At 33.8% G+C, this 12,914-nt stretch overlaps 1 protein-coding gene across 9 annotated transcripts in view; it reads right to left on the reverse strand.

Moving 5' to 3' along the window:
• LOC138329952 (uncharacterized) overlaps nucleotides 1-11,474 on the reverse strand; it is a 70,497-nt gene extending 59,023 nt beyond the window's left edge. For 3 of the 9 annotated variants that reach the window (XM_069277257.1, XM_069277255.1, XM_069277252.1), the window contains exons 1-2: nucleotides 11,226-11,471; nucleotides 8,168-8,775 (exon numbers count right to left, since the gene is read on the reverse strand). In XM_069277257.1, coding sequence (XP_069133358.1) covers nucleotides 8,168-8,775; nucleotides 11,226-11,238 — 621 coding nt within the window. In that variant the 5' untranslated portion in view covers nucleotides 11,239-11,471. Of the gene's footprint in view, nucleotides 1-8,167; nucleotides 8,776-11,225 lie in introns of all 9 variants that reach the window. The other 6 variants (XR_011209495.1, XM_069277250.1, XM_069277254.1 and 3 more) reach the window with 4 other exon arrangements.
• Between the last annotated feature and the right edge of the window lie 1,440 nt (nucleotides 11,475-12,914).

Genomic DNA, 12,914 nt, shown 5'->3' on the forward strand with positions numbered 1-12,914 from the left:
CATCATCATTCATCAATAACATGAAATATCATTATCATCATCATCATCATAATTCATCACTATCATTATCATCATCCTCATCATCATCTTAACCATTCATCAACATCGTCATCATTGTCATAATCATAATCATCATAGTCCTCGTTTTTGCCTATTTGACCCTTTTGGTTCCGACCCTAAGGCCCGGAGGTCGGTTACGGAAAAATTGTTAATATGATACAATGGGCATCTCATACTGATAATTCTGACAACTTTTGACTCATTTCCTATTGCAACTGACCAATAATGCTCAAATATGTGTTTTCCCTATATAAGCTAAAGTGAAATAAACTCCCTTCCCAGGGGGTAACGTGAGACCCCAGGGTCATATAATTCACATTTTTGTAACAGACCTTAAGATCTTTCAATCTATGAAGAGAATTTGATTCTACCACATCTGTGATTGGAGAAGAACATTTATAAAATTCTTGTCAATTTTACCCCTTTAAGCGGTAGGCCTTGTGCCTAAGGTTTGTGCAAAATTATATTAAAATTGCTTCAGCAAATTTTGAGAAGTCAAAAACGTAAATTGTTTACGGACATACGACGCACAATGTCGGACAAAGGCGATTAGAATAGGTCACTGGAGATTTTGTCTCGGGTGACCTAAACTATCTTTTTCATGTATTGCTATTGAAAAGGGTAGTTTTGCAGTCAGGTATACTGTCATAATTTGTTCAAATTCTAGTGAATAATACATTAGCTTTCAGTTGACATATTTAATACTCGCAACGTCAAAGTAATATAGCATTGTATCAAAAACTAAAAAAAATAGGTTGATTTGATGGAATGTGTTACGCAATCAGAATCTTCAGTACCATTGACGAAAATACAGTAAACATCTCAAATTGACAACCAAGCAATTTTGAAATGCTTCACAGAACTTGCTGATGTGGTGGATGTGTTTCATACACTAATACACATGTACACCCCTCAGCACTGTTTTAGAGCCATGGTGATATATATTTTGTCATGTTCGTTTTTACATGGTGTGATAAAGTTCAATGTTCGGGTTTTTTTTCTCATTGTGAACAAAACACATAACCACTTTATTTAAAACTTGTACCGTAAACATTAAGTCACCGTTAATGTATACATTGTAATCAACAATTGGAAGCACGTTCAGAATCTGGAGAGATTATTCCGTTAGTATTTCAGATGAAAATGCACACTTTTCAACGATGTCTGTCTGGTTCTTCGATATTGATGTATCGTTTTCATTGCAAAACGATTCTCATTTGAAACAGCGCAATAATTATAGCAAATGGCCTGTCTATCATACACTATATATTTTTCCATTAGCATAGCATCTCATCTTCCGGTCCTATTTGGAATTATCTGTACGGTACACTGTATATAAGAAACGTCAAATAGAGAAAAACCATGTGTAATAATCATGAATACTGTTCTGTAATATAGGATAATGTAAACTATAAACAAACAAGAAAGCCTCTTATTCTAATATTTTAGGAACATTTTTAGAAGTGAAACTGAAAATCTATAAAGTTTATCCTATATTAATCAATTTTTGATTTATAATCATATTTATAAGTTATATAAATTGTCACCTCAAACTTGAAATTGTTATTTTAAAAATGAAATATACAAACTTGTGTATTCTCGGCTTTTATCATTTTGGTCGGTGTTTGGCAAACAGTTTTTTCATTAAAACACATTCATCATACCGAATATGTTGCATCCTCTTGAGGTATTTGTGTGTACCAACTGAACATTCTATTTTGCATGTGCATGTAATATAAAGTAGCATAGAGCAGATTGCTCATAAACTTGTTCAAATGTACACATCTTCATCTATCTGTGTTTGGTGGAAAGGCGTCCATTTTGTATCATTTCGCCGGTGAGTATACCATATTAGTCATTTTAGTGGAGAGTACAAACAAACATACTGAAGCTAAGCACTATGACCTTAATTTCACACAATACAGAGTCTATTGTGTTAAATTATCTCGTCAATACCTCTGTATGGGTTGTTTTATCTGTATGGGTTGTTTTCTGCATTGGCATTTGTTGATAGATCGACGTTTATCTGAATAAGTCATACTAAATAAGGCGACTACAATGATATTGTGTCCATACACAGTATCTGTTTTCCATGCCAATCTGACCGGCACACATCAACTTTCAGTTATGTACTTCAAAACACCATTTTCTCAAAGCGTATGTTCTACACACATACACATATATAAATACTACATAAAATAAATTTCGGGCAATAAGCATTTGCATTTTTACGTCCGAAGAAAATAGACTGTTGAAATTAAAATGGAACTAGTCGTCTGAGACAATCACGTCATTCCGACAAAATGACTTAATAGGCCATATAATATTTTATCGCTGAAACAGAACGGACGTGACTTATGAACTAAGAATATGTAATGCATCTTTAAGTTAATTAGTTTTGATTGAAGTCATCATTTCAGATAAAAGATGTCAGTTGATAAAAGCTGTGGCGTGTTTGAGTTATATATATTAATTTAGCTTAATACTTGATAGTTAGAATCCAAATTTTAGATTTTACTGAATGCATATTAGCAATCTTACCTGTGTCAAACAAAATATGAAATCGATAAAATCTCAAGAAAAGACTAATAAATAAGTATATATTTGAAGTAAAATCAGAAACAACAAATAAATGAAAATAGCAGTACAAGCAGGAAAAAAACAAACACAGGACCTGACAAGAATGTCCAACAAAGATAAAATCTTATTATATAATAATACAGTTTATCGGGTTAGTCACTCTTGTTAAGTCCATTTGGAATAAAAAAAAATAATACATAAGTGTTTAGCACACACATGTAGTTATAAATACAACGTTATACGATAATTCAGCATATCATCTTTACTGCCATTTAGTTACTGCCTGTTCTACTGATTCTCTGGTCATTTTCAGGTATAGTTTAACTGTAAACCTATCCTCTCAATTCTCATATCTCAGCGAGGACCAATACAGTATTTCGATAAATAATTATTTTAATCGTATATGTTCTGATGACCTTTGTGCGTCCTGGGCATAGTATAACAGTTTAACAAACATTCCTTAAAGCGAATAGTCGGGCAAAGAAGGGCTAAAATCGGTAAAATGGTGTTAATATATCCAGTTTAATTTCTTATGAAATAGAAAAATAAAATCTCCCATCAAAATCGCTCTGTATGCGAAGAAATTAATATATATTATGGGAATCCTAATGCGTCCTCCCGACCGGCTATCAGTGCAGTTCAATTTTAACGCATGCGCAACATCCACCACTCTCCGTAGTAAACAAAACATGGCTACCGTAGTTTTGAACCAAAAGGTTTCCACCAAAACAACCAACTGACTCACCTAAAATGCGAAAGGAAAGGCAATGGAGCAGCGACAATCCCAACAACTGACTCGGTAAACATTACGACGCATGGAGAGTGTTAATACAACTTGTTATAGTGAAGAGAACAGTTCAAACGAGCACGCGGCTCCGGACCGCTACTGTACGTACCTAGGCCTACTACCCGGTACTCCCTGCTCAGCTGATAGTGAGTGAGTTTTCGTATTTTGATCATTATGTAAATAGTCCCTAGCAGTATTTTTTCATAAATGAGTGGTCACATATGGTCACATGTTTCATACCTGTTCCCCAATCGCGTAAAACGTAATCCTGGGGTAAATAGCGGTTCTTTCGTGGGGCCTCTTTAGGGGTAATGAATGCCCTTATATTTATAAAATGTACCGTTGTAATGCATGTACAGTTAGAATGTAACCGCTAGTGCATTATCAAGCTAAGATTTGTTTCAATTAATCTATAATATTATGCTACCGGTTAATTCATACAGTTCTGATGTATATATTTATAGATTTTTAATTTGTAAATTTTTGTTCTGTACATGTTCTGGTAGTGTTATACACATACATTGTATATAGGATTTACATTGTAGGTTAATTGGTAAAATTGTATTGTATATGTTCTGATATACACATATACATATGTACATGTAGGTTTTAGCTTGTTCTTTAGATTTATTTGGAGGACACATACAGTATTATTTCTGGTCATAATAATAAATAGTGTTTGTATATTTATTACAACTGTACCTGGTTCATGTGTATATGACAAACTTTACAGAGTTGAAATGTACTGCAGCCATGTATCATTTATAATTATTCTGAATTTTTGTTGGAACTATAGATAATGAATTTTGTATCTTTTTTTGAAACAATATTTGATTCTATCAAATGCATCAGTGACACATTCACAACTTATAAAATGTTTTCTCTAAAATAAAAAAAAAAACCTGTAGAATGAACCTACATTTATTCATTTATATATATTTGAAATTGATCATTTCAATTTTTGTCATATTCAACAGATATAAAAAATTGTTGGTTCTTTTTTTCAGGCACCATGCATGCATAGTGACATGAATACAGAAAGTTCATCCCTTGGACCTGTATACAAGTGTATGTATACATATACATACAATTAGCATCATATGAAGACTGAAGAATGTTGATATGAGTGCTCTTGAAAGTAAACTTTTCCAATATGGACCTATAAGATCATGAACAGAACATTTAAACAGTATTAATTTATTAAATGTTCCTTTCAACTGTAATCATTAAATAAAATTATGATGCAATACTTTTTCATTGTTTAACTTTGTAGAAATATTTGTTTATATTAGTCCTCTAGATCCAGTGATTATAATTCTTGCATCCATATGCCGGCCCATTTGTTTGTCAGGGCTTGTGAGATAGCTTTTCAATTACTTTTAAAATATAAGGATTTTTTTTTACATATAGCAATATAGATACCATTGTCTTAGCATTTCTAAATTCTACTTTACAAGAGAGTAGACTCAACATATAAATAAAACCATAAAACTAGCAAGTTATCTGAAATGTTAAAAATCTTTTTGTCTGAACCAAATTTCACATTTATTGTCTATATGTAAATTGTACATAGACCATTTATGTATTAATACTGTAGTAACAGTGATTACAAACACATAGACTAAAATGTAGTATGTAGTACTATGTACATCTGTCTTTGATTTGAGTTCTAAACAAAAAAGTGGTACCTATTTGGAAGTTGTGACTTGGGCGGAGGGTGAAATACAGAAGAAATAGCTACACATGGAAAAAAGAAAGATATACAGTACCATATGGATTCAAAGTTGCTCCAAAATCAATGAGACTAAATAACCAAAAAAAAGCCATGTAAACCCCAAATATGCAATGACTAGATCAATGATAAAGCACCCTTCCACTTCCAGTTATCTGTAGCTATTTCTTCTATATTTCAACCCCCCACTCAAGTTACAACTTCCCAACCTCATGATTCTTCTGTCTTTTAGCCCCCCCCCCCCCCCCACCCCCACCCCCCAACACACACATACCTGATTGATTGTCATGTTATTTCAGGTTCCTATTCAGGTATTATTCCTAAAAACCAAAAAGGGTATACACACAGTGTACTCTCAAAGGAGGGGAACCACTTCATTCAAAAATGGAATTTACAATTTCATCTTAATTTTGAAATTTCCAATTTAATTATTAATTACTGGACTATTAAAACAGTATAGAACCCCTCGGCTACAGACAAAGTACTGTGGTACACATTTCTCTTAATTAATTACTTTTCTTCAACTCAATCATCTTTTTCTCCAGAGCACAAAAAAGAACAGGAAACAACAGAAAAGGAAAGTAACATACATGTAGGCCTATGTTTTCTGGAAATATATATATGATGTGTTAATTCTCACCAGCATAGGCCTACATGAATGTGAAGAATTAAATATTATCAATGTTTGAGAGAATTTCCTAGTTGTAATTCTATAGCAGCTACATGGAATGTACGTTTACATATATACATTGTACGATACATATACATCATAAAAGTTTCTTTCCTTCCAGCTGGACATTCATGTCATCTCTCTCCAGAACTCAAATATTGTTTACAAAAAAAAAAAAAAAAAAAAACAGAGACATAGATAATTTAATTAAATCTCTGCAAAAAACTACACGAATAATTGAACACATATATTGTACTTGTAAAATATCTATGTATGAGCTAATTTATTTTCACATCTTTGACAGCTACATGCATGGACGTTCTATGGAACGTTTTCGTGTGGTTTTAAATGGGAAATTATGTTACGATTATTTGTACTTAACCTTCATGATTCGGTTGATGTAAAATACGACGAATGCGATGCTGCAATAATTGCCCCTTGCCGGGGCCCCATCTCTGCATCGGCCGAATATTTGTGTCGATTTCCATGTACAAGATGCTTTTATCGAAAAATTATTACAAAGCATTGTCATTAATGTAAGAATACTTCATTTGCATCACCGCATTAGTGGTTTATCACACGAAACGAAACCGACACGACTGAGAAACACATGTCCATGTTGACATTTCCACGCAGCCTCGTTTTCAAAGAGTTTGGCGAATTTATATTTAGAACTGTGCTAAATTTACACGGGGCTTCCCCAAAATTTCAATGGTCAAAACTGGACACCGTAAGCAGAACTTGACCATCATTATGGTATACAATGACTTTTGGAAGGCCAAAGAACGCATTTAGACTGGTTTCCTTTGCCCGACTATTCACTTTAAGGAATAACCTCAATTTAAATTCCAAACAGAGAACATCCCCTATTACAGACATCACAGTGATGGAACCTTCATTAACATCTGTAAAGCTTTCCTATTGGACATTTTAATAATTTCTTAAATTTAAGGAATATTCGTGAAACTGGGCCCTGTAAGTTATTTCAAATACTTTTTTTACCACCAAGGTAATATAATCATCCAAAAGCAGTATTTCATACGTCATGCATACATTTGTATGTACATACGAATATATATATAATATATATTTTGATCTATGGGTGATATTATTTCGTACAGGGACATTGTTCGTTCTAACAGCTCTATTTTGTCCCCATCAAAGACGTTTGAGTAACATTTTGTTTGGTCAATTTCAAAGGATTTGACTCCGAATGGAGTGCTATCAGATCCTCTATGAAACGGAGTGAAAATAAGAATTTGTATTTAACCAGTTTGGTGATTATCATTCAACGAAAAACTATCTAAGATGTTTCGTAAAATGGATAGCATGAGTAAAGCAGATACCCAGATGATTTGCTGTATCACATGTTCGAAATTCTACATACTTAGAACATATCCACATAGACATATCAATATATTCTGTATTTGCATATTACAGAGTTATCTACCCTTGCGGGTAGGTATTTATTGTGACGTCTTGTATTTGCGAGCGTAATGTCATATATTTCGGAGAAAAAAAGTTATTTGCGCTCACAAAAAGGACGTAACAATCTATACCTACCCGCAAGGGAGCTAACTCTGTAATATGCAAAAAGGAATAGAGATGCAACGTTGTCCGTGGCTATAATAAATCTAAATGATGTACGAGAGAACAAAGGAATGAAGAAACATTGCCGTACTTAGAGAAGTTCTTCTGTTTGATTGTTTATCAAAGTGTACTTAAATTGCTGACATACTTGAAATAAACATCCAAGAACTCTTCCCGATCGAATGATAAGGATCGATCAAAATCAACAGATATTTTTGAATATAGAGTTATCTCCCGTATTACTATTCCTCGTCAAAATAAAGACGACAAATACATATGTACATTGAATTTATGAAAAACTTTGAAGTAGTTGTGATCACGTGACTGTTTGGTAGGCCGGGATGAGTTCTGGAAACAGGTAAGCCACTCTGGTTATGTTATTTATGTGAACATGTTGCGTGAATCGATCCGTCGTAAGGGTGATTTAATATATCGTCTTTGAAAGTTTTTTCCTTGAACATAATCAGCGATTGACATGGTCATGTTCTATGTATCCATAGTATGCCATATTAGGGCATGGATTAGCAATTTGAACAAACACTGTCACAAATGTTCTAGCAGAATAATGGCAACCGGAATTTTGCGTTACATTTTCCCTACATCTTTTCTTTCAAGATATCACTTCACCAAAACACTAGATTAAATAAAAATAGTTTCTTTGTTACACCATAACAAATGAAATGTTCACTATTATCACAACCTAAGTGGCTGGCCTGCGCATGTGTACTGGATGTGACGTGTGACCTACCTCAGAGCTGCTCTGACCGCTGGTTGGTTGAGATTGAACTGTTCCTTGATTGGCATTATAATGGACAGCTACATTACACTGTTGTTGTCCCACCCCAGTTACCGGTACAGACGGGGGGTACCCGGGCTGCTGGCCTGCTGTTATTGTATATGTCGGTCCCTCCACCCTTGTTGGTTGGGGAGCGTAATAGTTCATGCCACCCAACTGCATACCAATCACTTGAGTCTTTGGTAAAAACGAGTATTGTCCAATTTGCTGCTTTGCACCGCAGCTGTGACATGTTATGACGGGTACGTGGCCCGGAGGGATTGGTATAGATGTTGGTTCATTTGTGTCTATCACATTTGCACTTCCGGGTCGACTACCGGAAGTGACGTTTGAATACGATGTTGTGCCGCTGTTTGAGGATACTGCAACAGTACTTGCTGGAAATGCTCCAAATTGCCCAAAATGTTGGTTTTGTGGATCTGGTGTAGGAGCAGTCCCGATGTTTGAAGCAAGTAATGGCATTGATGGTGGTGTTTCCTCATTTTCATCTGCAGGAGCGCTAGGCGTTGTGATTTGAAGCCCTTGTGCTTCCTCGTAGGACGGTGGGGGAGGAAGAGGACCTGAACAGTAGAAATATGTTAACATTAACAAAATTTACAAAATATATTTATAATCGGAAATTATCAGTTTTCTCTCGTGATATCGATAATTGCCTTATAGTAGTACCTTTGATTCAGAACTGTTACTGATCATGTGGTCATTGATTCTGGCCACGGACCTGCCATGCATATGATTCATCTCTTACAATATAGTGAACACGCTGTTTCAAGACGTGTACCCAACCCCCTTTCTATAACAAGCTATGAATCTTAGTATCTTGTAACATAATCGTTTTTATCGTATTGCCCATTTTTGTCATACGATTGTTTTAACTGAAGACCAATTTACCATTCACAACATTTTAATTAAGCATTGAAGTCACTATTTTTTTAATTTCATCGGGGTATGAAAGAAATTTTGTTTACAAAGTGTGTGAATCCGCGTAGCGGATTCTCACAAAAGTTTGCAAACAAAATTTCTTTCATACCCCGATGAAATTAAAAAATAGTGACTTCAATGCTTATAATTAATTTTCCAGACTACTTTATAAAATGAAATACGTTTACACGTACGATTCCATTGATTTTTTCCAAGGGATTATTTTTTCCAAATCGATACGCAACGTCAATGTTTTTATTGTGACGTCACGATAACGTCGGGTTTCCGCGCCATTCTCGGATTTTTTTTCCATCGTGAAATGAAAAAAAAATGAATAGGCCAATCAGAAAGCCAGAAACGAAGAAAAAATTAATTATACGCCTATAAATGACTGTACGATATTTTAGAATTATTATGTTTTTATACACCACCTACACGATATATACATTTAAACATTTTTTTGTGAGAATTGTTTGAATTTTTAGTATTTTACTTTGACATCTTTCTGTCATTATTTCTTTTGAATGGATGATTAAATAAATGATTTTGATGAATGAATGTGAATCAATGAATGAATGGACGAATAAATAAATGGATAAATGAATGCATGAATATGAATGAATTGATGAATAAAAAAATAATTGATATTACTACTGCCTCTGTGTGAGTTATTTGTATTCCATTCTTTCCTAATTTGATGATAATTATCTGACAAATACCAGAGATGCACGTGTATCAAAGGGGTAGTTCAAAGGTTCAATCGTCGTTATACATAGGATTAATAGGCGCGTATACAATATTAAAGAAAATATGGGTATTTCTATTTTATATTTGATAGGCATAAAATGCTGTTCTTAATATTCAATAAAAATTTCTAATAGGCATACTAAAGGGTTTGTTTACCGTTAAGTGAGTCAACTGTACAATTTATATGTTAAGATGGACAGATAAGCTACAATTTGGAGTTTAAAAACTGTTTGGAGATAAACATTTGTTTAAATATACACTTAAAGATACTGTTAACGGAATCTTATCCTTTTGGAAAGGTGACCGTTTGAACAGGTAATCGCTTTGAGAGTTAAACTGTCCTATTGTTATTATTTTCAATAAAAACGTGTTAACCAGATATATACTATTCACCTCTGTCATGGTATGGAAAATATCCACAACATTGTTACTTTTATTATTTATTTTGTATGACAGTATACATAACGTAACAGCAAAGAAAGTGTGTTCTTAATCTAAATGTATGATATATTTCAATTTCAACAATTTTGATGCAAAAAGCAAATTGATTTGGCGATCAGCCAATGCCTATATTAGCAATCTCCAAACAAATCCGGAGTATGGTACAATTTTTAATTAAACATATTAATAGTTACCATAATAGGATATCAGTGTACCTCCCCGAAGTTACCATAATAGGATATCAGTGTACCTCCCCGACCGATCAAATGGGATGGCTGGCGTGTCGTGGATTATCTACCTTTGATATAGGACCAGAAACATATAATATAGGAGATGAGATACATGTGTAACGTACATGTAGGTTTCTGTAATAACTTCTGATAAAGACACATATACAGTATAATATGCTAATGATTATATGCACATCTGTATGGTAAGTATGATTTAGGCCATGATTAAATAAGTTTTTAAGCGTAACGCCATCATTTTTAAAAAAATATATCGACAAAATCATAATAACAATAGCAAAGAGCAGATAACACAAAAGACACAGTTACATCAATAGTATCCCCTTCCTTAGAATAAGACTTTTCGGTACATTTCAGTAGACCAATATGTCGGAAGAGATATGCGCATAGCTCCCGACAAGAACCAAAAGTCAATATGCATTGTGAGTTTACTATACACTGTTTGTGTGTAGATTAAGTATGAAGAATTAATATTGTATCCCGCACGCAGACATGTTATGTTTAGAAACATAAGGACGGGCTGGTGTGTTTAGTACAGCGACGCCACTCCCAATGTGCTGCAGCTATAATCAAGTCTTTACCAAGTCGACATTAGCATGTGTGCTACATGTGTACAGACGATACATTTAACATTATGCTTCGGCGTCTATACAAACCTTGAGAGTCCATGTTTATAACAACCACAGGTAGTTATGACACCTTAAGTTTAGATGTATACCACAGCCATGTGACCCACAAGTAAAGCTGTTTTGTGAGTGTTCATAGTGGTCGAATCGTCTTCTGATCGCGGTAATCTATTCAACCTTGCTGCTGATGCTTCTGTTGACGATGGAACGGGGGAGAGAACTCTAACAGAAAAAAGATCGATCATCGCATGCATGTTAGCTGTATACAAGCACTAGCGCAGAACGTGGATATAGGTCGGTAACATCGATTTTTATCGCTGAATACTATACATTATGGTTTAAAGGCCTACTACCTTTCCGATACAAAAAAATAAAGTTTCTAAGAAACAACAATAACATAAGAAAATGTATATTGATGGAAGAGGTTACAACACCAAATAAATGCAATATTCCCTATTTAGTCTATGTTAACAATGAAGGTGCAATGATAGCCAACTAATGGGCGGTAAATAGGACGACTGCATGAAATATAAAGCGACCCGCGTTGTGAAAAGTAACATTTAATTATATTAATTAAAATGTATAGAAGATGATGTAAGAGCAGTATTAACGATAAGCTAATAACTTTTGCGACTCTACAAAATCATCAATCTCGTTTTACATTCCCATTTTAAGAAATAAAAGCCGTTTCGGAAAGGTAGTTGGCCTTGGATAATATTAGTAAAAATGATTAAGCAATCAAGCAAAAGTAGTAAAGTCATGATTTTAATATACCGTGTAACTTGTCTCACCTGAACCAGGACCAGTATATTTGGCCGATATAGCCAGGTTTTCAGAATATGCAAGTTTTAATTATTATTAATCAATAATGCCATGATGTACAACTTCGCCGGAGTCGACAGTGATCCGAATGTAAAATATGTTTTACAGTACAAATGGGAAATATTGAATATAAATTAAAATCATATACATGTAAAATACAAATTTAGAATTATCTAATATAAATGAAATGTTTACAGTGTAAATGAAACCATAATGGACATAAATATTTAGTTATTGAAAAATGTAACGTTTAACATGCCATAGATGATAATATATTAGTTTGAATAATACAAAACCTCACAGTTGAGCATATTTTAGTGCGCTGTGTTGATTTTTAAACACATACGAGACAAGTATTACAATGTCTCCGACATGTACCCTTTGTTCCATGTCATGAGACATAATCGTATTTTCAATTAACAAAATATGAACGTTTTCCCATCTTATCACATCGACCAAACATTTTGTTGTTTCATCAAAATTGCATGAGTTTTCTCGTGTGTTTTAGCCAAAACTATTTATCCCATACATCTTTTTGTAAAATTTAAATTTACAATCTGTGTTTTTTAGTTCTTACTTGGCTTTGTCTTATCCTAAACTTTCAGATACAATCATTATTCGTGTTATGCCCTTTAAACTACCGCACGACTTGTAGTTTGACCCTAAATTGTACTTAGTTGTCGATGGGAAGTAAAACACAAATAAATAATAAAAAAAAAAAACGCTAATTCATTTTAGGTATATTTTTTCTTTGAAATCATTATGCTGTTATGTCAGCCAATCCGAGTTGACGTTGCAATTAAACGGCGACACCATTTCTTCCTTTATCGGCAGATAAAGTAAATTGTTAAACCAATGATCATTACAAGCAAAGGTGAATATTGTACTTCAGACATG

Source organism: Argopecten irradians, chromosome 8 (assembly GCF_041381155.1).
Source record: "Argopecten irradians isolate NY chromosome 8, Ai_NY, whole genome shotgun sequence".
NCBI classification, from domain to species: Eukaryota; Metazoa; Mollusca; class Bivalvia; order Pectinida; family Pectinidae; genus Argopecten; species Argopecten irradians.